The following is a 13,498-nucleotide window of genomic DNA, read 5'->3' as shown; positions in this document are numbered from 1 at the left end:
TGTCAGAAACATATGCAAAATGGCACAAATTGTTCAAAAACCACATCAAAAATGATACTTACGATCTCCATGCTCAGGTGGCGCCAAGTGAGATGTTGCACTGCCATTTACAATTGTATCGGCTGCTAAGTGTGCAAATTGCGCCAGTCCTCCAACTAAATCAGAGGCATCTGAGGGAGCAATAATATCTTTGTAACTAAAATGAACTGACATTTCCAAAATTACTTGTGAAGCGAATGCCATTCTACAAAATTAGATTAACTTGAGGAATGAAAGTAAATAAATAAATTAGCACGCTTTGCCCTATGTGTCACTATATATGGGATTTGTAGCAAGCCAGAATGTACCCAGTGTGGCTTTTGCTGCAGTTACTGAACTATTCTGCCACATCTTAACATATAGTGGCTATACACATAAGGCCAGCATGTACATGTATGTGGGAGGGGTGAGTTGGAAGGAATAACTGGTTGTTTGGCCAACTGCTATTTAAAATTGTATGACCAAGCTTTACCCTTTGGTAGGGTTCTTATTTAACCAGTCACAGCTTGGAAATTCAATGATGCTGATAAAGTTTTAAAACTTTGGAATTACATTGCAACAAATATTTCCTTTAAATTGCTTTTATGCCAGAAAAACAGATTGCTTATGTCATGGGAGCCTATATAATACATGCAGGATACAAGAGTAACAAGCTTAGACTAGTTAGTCCAAAAACAGGTCTTAGATTAACTCTTTCCGATCCGCTCTCTGACGTCTTCCTACATTCTGATTCAAGCTTGTACAGCTCCAATGTCAGAAGACGCCCGACAGGGTATTCTCACCCTTTATTGCCAGCCACTCTGCTGTCGGAGCCTCTCTGGCGCACACACACTGGCTTTAGCCAGCAGATGGCACCGTTATATAACAGCAAAAAGAGAAAGCCTTTTAGGAAATCCTGAATCCAAAATGGGATTGGAAAGGGTTAAAGAGGTGGCCATGAAAGAGGAAGGATTAAAAAAAATAAATGAAAATATCAGATGAAGTAAAATTAGGAGAATGTGGTAAAGTATAGTGCCAAGCCTTGTCCAAATCTTAAGAAAAGTAGTAACAATTACACAATTGCAGAGTATATGAACTATGAATCTAGAAAATTAGCATGCACACACCTGTCATATTCTGTATGTATTTAGTCTGTCCATTCGCCAGGAATGATAAGGAGTCTATAGCACTTTTTGCTCGGTTTACAAGGTAATCTGTAGACATAAAACTGTTATTAAAACACCGCACATCAAGCAGATAGAGTAATGGTTACTGTTAAAGAGCACCAGCCACATCTCCCAACAGGTCTGATGAAGTAATATTCTTCTCCATAATAAGAGTCCAAGGCATCTTTTCTTAGAACTGTGTTGTCCCGTTCTGAATTATTTCTTCGTAGACAATAGAAGGTTTACTCAAACATTTTAGCAGTGGTTAGAGATATCAATATGCACAGGTCACCTCTGGAACTAACGAATATAGATACGTGGACTAAAGTGGTGTAGTTCAACACTCTTAAATCCATCAGCCATACAGTTTAGGCCCATTTACACACTTTTGTGGAAGAAATAAAGAAAAACCTATTTGGAGATTAACACCGCTTATGCTGCCATCATACTTGCTTTATTCTGGATTTCATATAAAAACAGATGGGTTTTTTTCTTAAAATTTTAAAGTCAAACACTTTGCCCTTTATGGTTTTTGTCATCAAATTCTTTATACGTTAAGCATATAGAAACGTACAGCCATACACGTTTCTATAAATTTTCCACTCACCGTAATGTTATAAAAGTATACAATTCTCTTTCATATGTGTTTGACTACGTCATTTATGCCACTACAGCCTATGGCTCTGTAAAACGCTAGGTTTTCAGACTTTTTTTATGTGCTTCACAGATAACCATGTGACAGTGTGGAAGGGCCATTAGGTCTGTCAAGGAGTCATGTGTACAATGAAAGACTGGAGCAGTTCTTAATTTAGTAGCTATACCACTACTACTACGCTTTTTCCTTGCACTTGTTTTTGAATAAATATCCCACTTGGACTTGCATGGCACAATATTTAATCTCTCTACTCACAGTCAGTATATGTACATATATATAACCATATAAAATAAAGGCCTGCATACCCAATAATTGATTCTTAATAAAACAGCATCACACAGTAAGAAACAGACTATATGACGAGTGTTGTTAAAGAACTATACCTGGTGAACTGGTGCAGCGGATATGTAGAGGATCATCAAGTTTAGCAACGGCATCCTGGATGATATTTTCTGCTTCTCTCACTGTTCCCTGAATTATTTTAAACTGGTCCTCCAACATCTTCTGATAAAGTTTCTGCTCATCTGCAGTCTAAGACGACATCACAGGTATTGGTCAAACACACACTGTTGTCCAATTACTGGACATTGAAAGAGTTGTCCTACAACTGCTGGAACATGCACAAACCACATGACCAGGTTCCCAAGTATCCCAGAATTAATTGGGCGGTGATCACATTTGTGCACAATGGCTCCATTCATTTTAATGGGACTGCTCCCCAGCAGTCCCACTGAAACAAACGGAGCTATCCCGTACAAACGTGACCATCTCTGGATTCATCCAGGGATACTCAGGACGGCCATTTAGGGGCGCTCCTCCTGTGGATATGTGATAATTTCACAGGATAATAATTGTTTAATGCGGCTGACTGAGGAGGCTGTTGCCAAATGCCCTTCAAGTCTTGCTTCCATAGACATAGAAGATAAATACATACAGCTGAAAAATGCTAAGCACAACCTGTACAATCCACCTGCTGATTGCATTCAGCAAAAAACGTAATAAGTGTCCTTATAGTGGCGAAACCGTGTTACTGTAAACAGGTTAATGTTCTGGTACCTTTTTGTCAAGTTTTTCATTCAAGTCCCGTATCTCACTAGCTCGCTTTTCTTGCTCTTGGTTGAATAAAGACTCTGTCTCTTGAGCCACGTTTTTAACTGATGATAACTCTGATTCCCTAGAGGTTAACTGGCTTTGCAGTGAGTCTTTCACACCTTCCAGTGCTGTCAGCTTTGAGGAGAACGTAGATGCAGACTATTTAAATTAAAAAAAAAAAAAATATTGAAAAGAAACAATGCAGTACAATGGAAGCAAGATTTACTCCCTTCACATTACACCCAGATTTCACTTTTTTGACGTCGGTCTTTCCTCCCCAAATTTTCAAGGGCCATAACTTTATTTTTTCAGCAACATAGAATCATATAATGTACCATATAACGCAACAAAAAAATTAATTTGGAAAAAAAAATGCAATTCAGACATTTTCTTTTGTTTCGCTAAATGTCCACGATTGGAGTAATTTTTGAATTCAGCGTGTACAGATGGTATAACATAGCTGCCACACTGCGCATGGAGCAGGCTCAGCTTCTGGTAGTTAATTGATGCTGGTTACGGGTAAGTCCAACTAAACCCAACATAGATCTGATACTGACAAATTGCTGACTTCACTCTAAATTGCAGACCCAAAAATGGAATAAAAACACGCAGGTCTCCCGCACGCACGATCCGCGCCCATAGGGAATCATTGGACACCCACAGATAATTAAATACCTGCGGATGTAATCTTTCTCTGACGCGCAGATCACGTGCGGGAAACCACTAGCAGCATGCTTCATTTTGTGCGGTTTTCCCACACAGATTGCTCCCGCGGCTTCCATTGATGCCTATGGAAGTCACTCAGTCCCGCGGCACAGCTGCAAGTTTAAAATAAAAAAAATAAAAAAAAATGTGCATGGCGCATACCGAGCACATCTGCCAGACCGAAGAAAGAAGATCCAGCCACGACAGAGGGGAGACACGCAGCGTCTGGACAGGTAACTATAATCTATTTTCTTGGCCTCATGTATGCGGGGCAGGAGGGACCCGCTGCGGGATTCTGCACGGGGAATCCATGCGGGCCCGAATTTCCCAGCGGACATCAGGCCTAAAAGAATTCTATTCTCCCACTCTGCAATGAGATGGCAGTAAAGCAACAGCCACTCAACTGATCAAATGTACTTTTCGCAGCCCTATTACAAAAGGGGGTACAGATATTGTGCTCTGGTTATAAAACTGCAACATAGGCAATAATAAAATCTGTTACAACTAATATAGTACATACCTGTTCAGTATTGGCCAAGGACTGCTGCAACCGAGCCAACTCTCCTTTTTTGGATTCTACTTCTGTTTTTAACTGTTCAATCTGAAACGTGTGCTCTTCCAACTACAAAGCATTAATGAAATATCAGAAATCCCTCAAGAATACTAACAAAACACTGTAAAATCAAAAGACGTTCAAGTAGTCGTTCTGTATCAAACTGACGTACTGTGCAGTAAACTGTGGTTTATGAGGTCTCCTAGTGTAAGGTGAATACTACTTAATCACTATGTAAGGGGCAAGTTCTGCAACTCTCTAACTTATTTTAGGCAATGTTCACAAATGAAGAAATATACCAATAATGTGGGAAGATGCACGTATTCAGGTGTGTGGGAGAACGGTACTAAAAGTGATCAAATGGTGCATGTGACATAACATATTTGGTGCACCATTATTCACACTTTTCTTCCTTATGCAACCTCAAGGCTGCATATTTGTCAAAAATGGCACACCTTAAAATAAAAATTACCACCCCTCTAATCTACACTTCAAAACTGTAAATGTAGGTTACAACTCGTAATGAGTTGGGGCAGGCCAGTACCTGTTTCTGATGCAATTTGCAAAATAAATTTTAATCACTTAGTGGGACATACTTTTGAGCAAGGCAAAAAAAAAAAATATATGTTATGCTAGTGGTTTTATAAATAGTATAAGAAAAAAAATATACAAACCCTTTTTGATTTTGTTTATACTGTATTAAGTCATTTTATGGATCCGGCACTAGCCCTTTACTTTTTGTCTACAGATAACTGAATAAAAAGATGGGAGCTTCTCCCATATCTTTCTTGTATCTCGCCTGGCAATTGCAAAACACACACAAAAAAGGGGAAACCTTCAAATGCTCCTTTGTTTGAACCTAGTTATGAATCCTACATACCACTTGGGGGAGCTATATTCTTATAGATAGATTACTAAAACCTCCTCATTTCCTTCTTGGGCACCTTGAATACAATATTTGGCCAAAACCCTCTCATAACATGGATAATAACTACACTGTTCTATTTTCAGAGATGCGTTACTTGTGCCGGGCCCGTATGCCACTTCTGTCTGTTTATTTTTCTTATCTATGGAACTCTGATGGTGGACACTTTACTCCTCTTTTTGTACACATGCATTTGAAATGTACACACACTCTTTAGTATATCTGTTCCCGTATTGTGATATGTCTACCGAGTCTGTTTTAGAATCGAGTTGTTACCTCTCAAGTTTGTTTTACTAATGATTTAAAAAAAAAAATTAAAATATAAATATATATCACCCAATAAATAGCATGTACTGCAAGTAAGGGAAAGTGATACATTGTAAAGGCACAACACGACATTTACAGTCACATATTCTAATGCAGAGTTGCAAATCAGCAGTGAATACTATTTAACACGTGTGGAAGAAAAGCACCTCGAGTTTTTAAAAATTCAAATGTTTCAATTAACCTTTATTTCCGACTCGCGCTTCACTTGATCCATCTGAAACTCCAGCTCTTCCTTGATACGTGCCACTTCATCTCTGTTCTGCTGCGACACTGTGAGCTGCTTGGCAGTGTCAGCATTCTGAACAACATAGAAAGAGGATACACTTAGGTGTAATATATAGTAATTCATAAACCGTGACTTGTCGTCACCAATAGCCACACTATGCTCACAGCTATGTAGGATCCATCAGGTCTGTTATGCTTTAATGAAGGCAGCATAAGGGTAGGAGGGTGGGGATGAAAAGCTATAGTTTAAAATTTGATTTAGTTATGTAAAAATCTGTTAAAATGCTGCCAAACAGTCCTAAGAGTCCTGTTTTCTTCACCCACCGCTGATTGATTGCTTTATTAGTTAGTGTACAGGAAAAGCTGTCAGTTACTATGCATGGGTGGGGAGAAGCAGGGCTCATAAGCTGTCTGTTATGCTCAGACAGGGTGCCAAAATTGAACAGGTCCACTATATCTGCTTTAAGTACAAAATTGTACAAGAGTCTTAGAAAATATGTAAGAAACATGGCAGGTGTAAATATGTATATCAAATTTTTGCAGCCATCTTACTAAAACATGCTTACACCAGCAAACTGATTTATTAGATCATATTATGATCCTCACTGCTAAAGCCTTTCTCATAGTCATATAAGGCCCAATGTCCACTTGCGGATTTTAATTATAAAATCCGTGCGCGTTTCCTGCACGGGAGATCCGCACATCTTGCCGCCCATAGGGATGCATTAGCATCCGTACGGCAAGTAAAAGCATGCGGATGTGATTTTACCTGGCGTGTGGGTCGCACGCACGGGAAGAAATCACAGGATGCTGCATTTTCTTGTGGGTCCTGCAGCAACTGCTTCCATTGAATGGAAGCAACCCCCGCCGCGGCACACCCACAGCTACAACTGTGGAAGAGCCGCGGATCTGCGGGAAAGCAGGGGGTTCAAAAACAAAAAAAGCAAGCGCTGCGCATGTGGCGGCTGCATCTGACATGCTGAAGAAAGAAGATCCGGCCAGGTCTAAGGAGACCCGCACTGGACCCGGAAAGGTAAGAAACATTTTTTTCCTCTCCATGGCCGCAGGCACGCATGGATACCACGGTGGGATTCAGCAGTGGTATGCGTGCGTGTAAATAGACATAAGGCCTTAGATTGTGGAAATCCTACGACAATTCCGCCCCGTGTGAACCCAGCCTAAATAGGCAGAGGACCATCACTCAAGACCCTTACTGATCAGCTATTCACAGATCAAATGCGCTCATGCACTGATCTGATTTCTGCAGGAAGTGGAAAGCTCCATTCCTACTTCAGTGACCACACTTGGTATTGCAGGCAAGGTTCCCAGTTATTTCAACAGGCTTTGCTATAGCAAACCAGACCACTGCAGCGAGAACAGAGATAGTAAACTGCTCCAGAAAACAGACGATTGGTCTGATGCCTGGGACCTTTGCCAAAGTATAGGTCATCAATAGTTTACAACCCCTTTGATTATGGTTGTCACCAAATCCTCAAGATGGGGAATATCAGGCTGTGTTGCGAATGAGTTTCCATTTTTGCATGCAAGTGCTTAGGATGCATCAATCTGCTTGGAAGTGTTAATTTTCATAAATATGTGTTTACAAAAGACCCAGTTACAGGGAAAAACACCCCACTTATGTGACAGTCATTGTGAGAGCTGGTTTGTGGTCTGGTAAGACCCTGCAGGTCTGACATGCCAGTGATTGCAGGTGATCACGTGATTGCCAGGTCCCATACATTGGAGTACTATTTGTCCTGCAAAACTTAGACCAGCTGAAAACCACTTCTGTCTGTCTTTTTTGGGTCCTGTCTGACAAACGAGCTACTGACCTGCTCCTGCTAGATTGCAGGAGCAGTAGCTTTAACCCCTTGAGTGGCACACCTGGAAATTTTCCGGGACGAGCTCCACTGCTCATAGCGACATAGCCCGGAAGATTTCCGGACTATGTATCACTATAGGAGCTGCAGAGCACAATGCCACAAGCTGTGAGTGTGCTCTGCCTGCACAGACCCACAGAGAACACAGCAAGGGCTTTGAAAAATCAGCAGAAGATATTGCCGATATGCCGGCAATCTCCTGCTTCTAAGTCACCTGCTTTGTTTACAGGTTGCCATAGAGACCATCGGCTTGTCAGAAGCAAGCCGATGGTCTCTGTGGCAGGGAGAGCTTGGTGCTTGGCTGTGAGAGGACAGCTAGGTACCTGCTCTTACAGCAGAGATCAGAGAACACCTCCGATCTCTGCTGTGTTAACCCTTTACATGCTGCAGTCTATGTGACTGCAGCATGTAAAGGGCTGTCACTGCAGCATGTAAAGGGATGTCACCATCGGACCCCCGGAATGTGATCAGGGAATCCTGATGGGTCCCTGTGGAAGTCCCCTAAAGGGACAAAATAAATAAATAAATAAATAAATAAATAAAAAATTATAAAAACGCTTGTCTCCCTTTACTTTGTAAAAAAAAATAAAAAAATACAATCACACATGTGGTATCCATGCGTCGTAATGACCCAGAGAAGGAAGTTAATACATTATTTAACCCCTTAATGATATGGCCGCTTTTTTTCTTTTTTCCCCATTTCTTTTTTTCCTCCCTCCTGTTTAAAAAAAATCACAACTTGTCCCGCAAAAAACAAGCCCTTATATGGCCATGTCAATGGAAAAATGAAAGTTATGGCTCTTGAGACGCAACTGCAAAATTAGTTGAAATTCAATGATTAGACCATTTTAAAAAACCTGCCCTGGTGGGCACGACAGGGTGGTAGGAAACCCGCCACTCAAGGGGTTAATCCAGTGTTGTAATTTTACTATGGTACGGGATTAAAGCCCAGGTGCTTGGTCCTTAATAAGTTAAAGTGCATCTCTGAATACAAACACCTTTCCATAAATCAATAGTACAAGCTAGGAATGAAGGAAACTTTGAACACTCAGGAAAAAAAGGTCTTTCTTATCAGTCCCTGCAAAAGATACCTCTTTTCTGCTTCAGAGATCTGATTACAATGATTCATAGAAGTCTATCGAGAGGGGAGGAACAGGGAAAATAACTGCAGGACAAAGATGGACACTGCTGGCTCTAGAAAGTCTTCTACCTCACCCCAGTGCTGGATTCACAGCTACTTTGTTTTGTACTGCAGCTGCTTCGGAGTGTGTGCTACAGAGAGATACAGGAATGTATCTCCTCTTCTCTGCGTATGGGTGATCTCATAGGAGCTAGTCTCCTGCTCTCCTCTCTATAGACTTCTATGGACAATTGTAATTTGATCTCCGTGAAACCAAAAAGCCGTATTCCCTCTGAAGAAGGATCTAATAAGTAAAATCTATTTCATAGGATGGTAGAGTTGGAAGGGACCTCCAGGGTCATCGGGTCCAACCCCCTGCTCAATGCAGGATCACTAAATCATCCCAGACAGAGGTCTGTCCTGCCTATATTTAAAAACTTTCATTGAAGGAGAACTCCCCAGCTCCTGTGGCAACCTGTTCAATGGGAGGTAAGTTCTCTGTTCTATTTGAGGGGACAGTTAAAGTGATTGTCTAGGGAGCCTAAATAATTACACAGAATCTCCACCCCAGGAGACATGCTATAGCTCCTTTCTCCACTAGTCATGTCATCAAGAGGGCTGGATGCTCATTCTAATTACTCAGCCAGCCCAGTTATCTGTAACAACCACAACAGAGAAAGGAGCTGGCTTAGTGCCAACTAGTCAGCTCCAATGAGGACGTGATGGGCACAGAGGGGCCAAATCACATAACTCAGTGTCAGCATCTGGCCGGAAGGGTCGTTTAAGCATTTAGGCTCCCTGAACAATCCCTTTAAGGGGCTGAAGGGAATCTTCAGTGGAAAAAAGGCATTTTTTCTAATATACACTCATTGTAAAAAATAAAAATAAAAATTCAAGCACCGAGAAGTTGTCTGAATCGAATGAAGCTTTACATGAGCGATTGTAACTTTGATATAAGTTTTTACAATATCAGAGCAAAAGGTTATTGTATTGTGAAAAATTGACCCCTTCAAGGGAGGCTCTAGTACCCTGTTGTGCTGCCTTTGGCTTAGATGCAAGATGGGATACGAGCAGGGATGGAGGCTTACAGGTTCTGTAGGATATCCTGCGGCATATCGGTCCACATTTGCTGTAACCGAGTCTCTAGATTATGCAAACTCATAGGCTGTCAAAGTTGGCGTCCCACATGGTCCCATAGTCATTCTGTTAGCAATAAACCTTGAGACCGAGCAGGCGATGAAAGTGTGGCAATGTTTTGGCGGCATTATTGTGACACCCTTGTGTTTGGGAGAGCAATCTCCTGCTGGAAAACGCCTTTCGGAAGCCCTACCATGAGGCGCAACACGTGGCTTCAGGATTTCCTGATCATATCAGAGTTGTCATTGTCCCTTGTTCCCCCCTTAGGGGTGATAAGACTGCATATGCAATGGCCCCCTAGACCATCACACCAGCAGTGGGGGCAGTGTGCTGCTCCACAACAAAGGAAGGATTGAGGAGCTCACCACTAGGTCTCCCAGACAGGACCACAATCGTAAGTGCTCAAACAAAATCTGCATTTTTGTCAGTGAAGACAGCCCAATTCCACTATGTAGCAATCCAGTTTCTTCATTCACACCACTACTGTAAAAATGGAGGAGATAGTGAATGGGTGTCAAAAGGGAACACACATTGTGGGAGTAGTGAGACCAAATGTCCTTCAGCCAAGTGCCTGGAAATGGTTCTGACAGACACGGGCCTGTAACTATGGTGCCACCTATCTCTGGATGCCGGACAATGAAACAGTTGAAGTTGCTAGCGCTTGTTGGAGGTTTAGACAATTCTCTCTACTGGTGGTCTGCCATAAGCATCCTGAGCCCAGTTGCCTCGTGGCTGTCCTCAAGCTTCCACTGGTCCCAAGACTTCCTATCTATCTGAATTGCCGAGGTGACAGGCAATTTGTTGATATGACCATCCAATTTCTCACATTCCAAAAAGTGCCCCCTCTCATACTCTGTTAATTGGGTGCAAGCTGATTTAATTGCGTCAGAGGCATGACTAGTGGTCAACAATATCTACACAAGTGGAAATAGAGGTACACTGTACACAAGTAGCCTTTAAGAGCCTTTTTATAAGCCAAGATCCTTCATCTAACCCCGCCACAGCTCTGATCATTTGCATATCTGCCTGAGATGTAACTGCATGAGGAGGTTTGCAGCAAAACAACGACAACTTCTAAGTGTGTGATTTTTTTTTTTGTCTAAGAACGCATTTCAAAAATTTCTTATATTACGGATTTATGGAGAATTTTTTATACCCAGAGGTACACCAAGCTGCAGCTAGAAAAAACAGCCTACAAGTCTCTCATTACCGGTGTGTTTACATCTAATACTTTTGAACTTATTCAATACTATATATCCTTAATTTGCAGTGATCCTTTTCCATTGATAATCTGCACTACCATAATTTAAAAATTTGTGACTCGTCTTAAGTTGCTGTCATAACAGCAAAAGACCAAAATGGCACTATATCGTCAAGAGCATATAGCGCCACACAGAGGCCTTTATAAATGTTAACTGCTTAAAGAGAAATTCAAATATTTTGTCTGTGGCCTCTAGCAACACGCAAATATCCAAAACATACTCCCCGTTTAATAAGGTCATAGGCCTCCAACAGAATTATCAATGTGTAAATAAAAATCTATATTTAATAAATTGCCTTTCTCAGAAGTCCAGCATGAACATTGATGAGCTCATTGTGCTTTTCCTTCATTTTATTGTATCGCACTTCTGTCGCCTGAATTTTTTCTGAAAACAAAAAGGAGAAAAGTGTAATGTGTAGATTGTATCAGCATCGCAATACTTTTACAGCAACAATGCAAAATACCCTAGAAACATCTGTCCTGAATCTAAACAGTTTTGCTCCAAGTAACTTTTCTCAGCATTACATGGAGATTACCACCCCCTTTGGGCTTCATTCCCAAACAACCCATACTCCAAGAAGAACTGGGTTCCACAGTGCTGGAGGCGGCTACTAGCCTAACACCGTCCGCGGGCCTTGATCTCTCTCTTTAAAGTGCTTTTTAACTCTCTTATGGTACTTGTCTGCTATTGGTCTTGCGCGTGTATTTAGCCTTAGCATTGCTTTCAGAAAACTACGTGAAAATGACAAACATTTAACATCTCGAAATGGAAAAACTATATGCTTTTACAAAAGATTCTGTCATCAGGTTCATGTTGCTCAAACAATGGGCAGCATGAACCCAGGACAAGAAAAGTTCTTGCTCTCAGAGTTGAGCTTCAAGTCATGGAAATGAGGGCAGCTCTAGCCTCTCCTTGCCCCCTGCATGCAGAGTCACATCTCTCTCCTTGCTCTCTTCCTGCATGAGCAGGAAGAAGACCTGTCCTTCATGCTGGGGGTGGGGAAAGGCTGGAGCGACCCACCCCCATGACACTGAGCTCAACTACCAGTCAAACTTCAAAGTGTGTTTATTCTGAAATGCATTATTTCATAATAAAAACGCCCACGGGGGCAATAGACATCCCTGTCCTGGGTTCATGCTACTCATGGTTCGGGCAGCATGAATCTGATTATAGAATCTTTTTAAATACAGTTTAGAAAAAAAGTGACAGTTTCAACTGTTTCTGAAGATAATCGGAAAGCAGGAATAAAAATAAAACATATAATTTTATTCAAGGTTTCAACTAAAACCATCTTATGTGGCATGCAGACCCCAAGTCCAGCACTGTAGTACCAGACACCAAGCTAAATCAGTTTGTATGCAAGTAGTAGGAGAAGTCAAGTAGGATATGAAAAAAAAAGTCAATATAAACAAAAACATAAAAAATATAAACTACTAAAAAACTAACTTGACTTAGCACAACGAACAACCAAAAAGAGAATGCTCCAACAAGTACGAAAATATGTGAAAATGCTAAAATCAGACTGGGTGGTTGCAGTGCTCCCCAATAAACGAGACGAGAAAGATATTACACCAAGTACAAAAATCTTGTTTTCTCGTCAATATCATTGGGGAACACATCTGAAGACCACGTTGGACATTGTAATACAGTCTCTTGGGGGTGGAGAAAGGTGTAGCAAGACCTATGTGGTCAGTTTAGGGCTATTTGTAAAACTCTTCGAATGAGGGAGGCATCTGTGGATGCAAAAGGATGAACCCCATAATATTTAGAGGTGTGTAACGAGGTCCATGAAGCAGCCTTATACACTTGAATAGTGGAAGCGCTGTTGCATACTGCCCACTAGGCACCCACTGCCGAGTGGAATGCGAGTAACATTGAACGAAGGGAGGCACTTCGCCTAGTAGGCCTCTTTCACTGTTAAATGAACCCAGCAGAGATGAGATTACAATATTGGAAGTCACAAGGCCACGTCTTGCTCCATCGGGGATGATGAAAAGAGAGCCAAAGTGCCTGAAAGAGGCAGTCTAAAAAGGTAGGTCCGCAAGTCTTGCACTAGATCCAGTTCGTGGAGAGTACATTCTCTTGATGAGCTGTGGCAGGACAGAATGTCCTTATTTACGTGGAGTGGACAGGACGTAGGACCACCTTGTCTTGATGAAAGATTGGAGACTGAGGTTTGGCCAACAAGGCTGCGAGTTTGGGAACCCACTGTATGGAGACGATTGCCACCAAGACCACCTTCCATACCAAAAGGCAAGCTGGCCCATAACTCAACAGCTCGAAGGGATTAGACTATAGCATATCCAGTACCAAATTAAGGTCCCAAGGTGGGACAGGAGAATGATATGGAGGAGCAGTGTGAGTAACTACTTGTAGAAAAAGTACAGATGGCCGACTTTGAGGCCAATGGGCAGTGTAAAAGCTTGGATAGTG

General features: G+C 41.6%; 1 protein-coding gene across 1 annotated transcript in view; it reads right to left on the bottom strand.

Moving 5' to 3' along the window:
* The window catches only part of HIP1R (huntingtin interacting protein 1 related), a 93,818-nt gene that overhangs the window by 22,527 nt on the left and 57,793 nt on the right, over positions 1 to 13,498 (bottom strand). Inside the window, exons 15-21 of the mRNA XM_066603320.1 lie at positions 11,361 to 11,449; positions 5,623 to 5,739; positions 4,157 to 4,258; positions 2,896 to 3,090; positions 2,223 to 2,370; positions 1,146 to 1,232; positions 63 to 170 (exon numbers count right to left, since the gene is read on the bottom strand). Of these exons, the coding sequence (XP_066459417.1) occupies positions 63 to 170; positions 1,146 to 1,232; positions 2,223 to 2,370; positions 2,896 to 3,090; positions 4,157 to 4,258; positions 5,623 to 5,739; positions 11,361 to 11,449 (846 nt within the window). The remainder of the gene's footprint in view (positions 1 to 62; positions 171 to 1,145; positions 1,233 to 2,222; positions 2,371 to 2,895; positions 3,091 to 4,156; positions 4,259 to 5,622; positions 5,740 to 11,360; positions 11,450 to 13,498) is intronic.

The sequence above is a fragment of the Eleutherodactylus coqui genome, chromosome 5 (genome assembly GCF_035609145.1).
Source record: "Eleutherodactylus coqui strain aEleCoq1 chromosome 5, aEleCoq1.hap1, whole genome shotgun sequence".
Classification (NCBI taxonomy): Eukaryota; Metazoa; Chordata; class Amphibia; order Anura; family Eleutherodactylidae; genus Eleutherodactylus; species Eleutherodactylus coqui.
The sequence above is the reverse complement of the archived record's forward strand: the minus strand, read 5'-3'. Positions and strand labels throughout refer to the sequence as shown.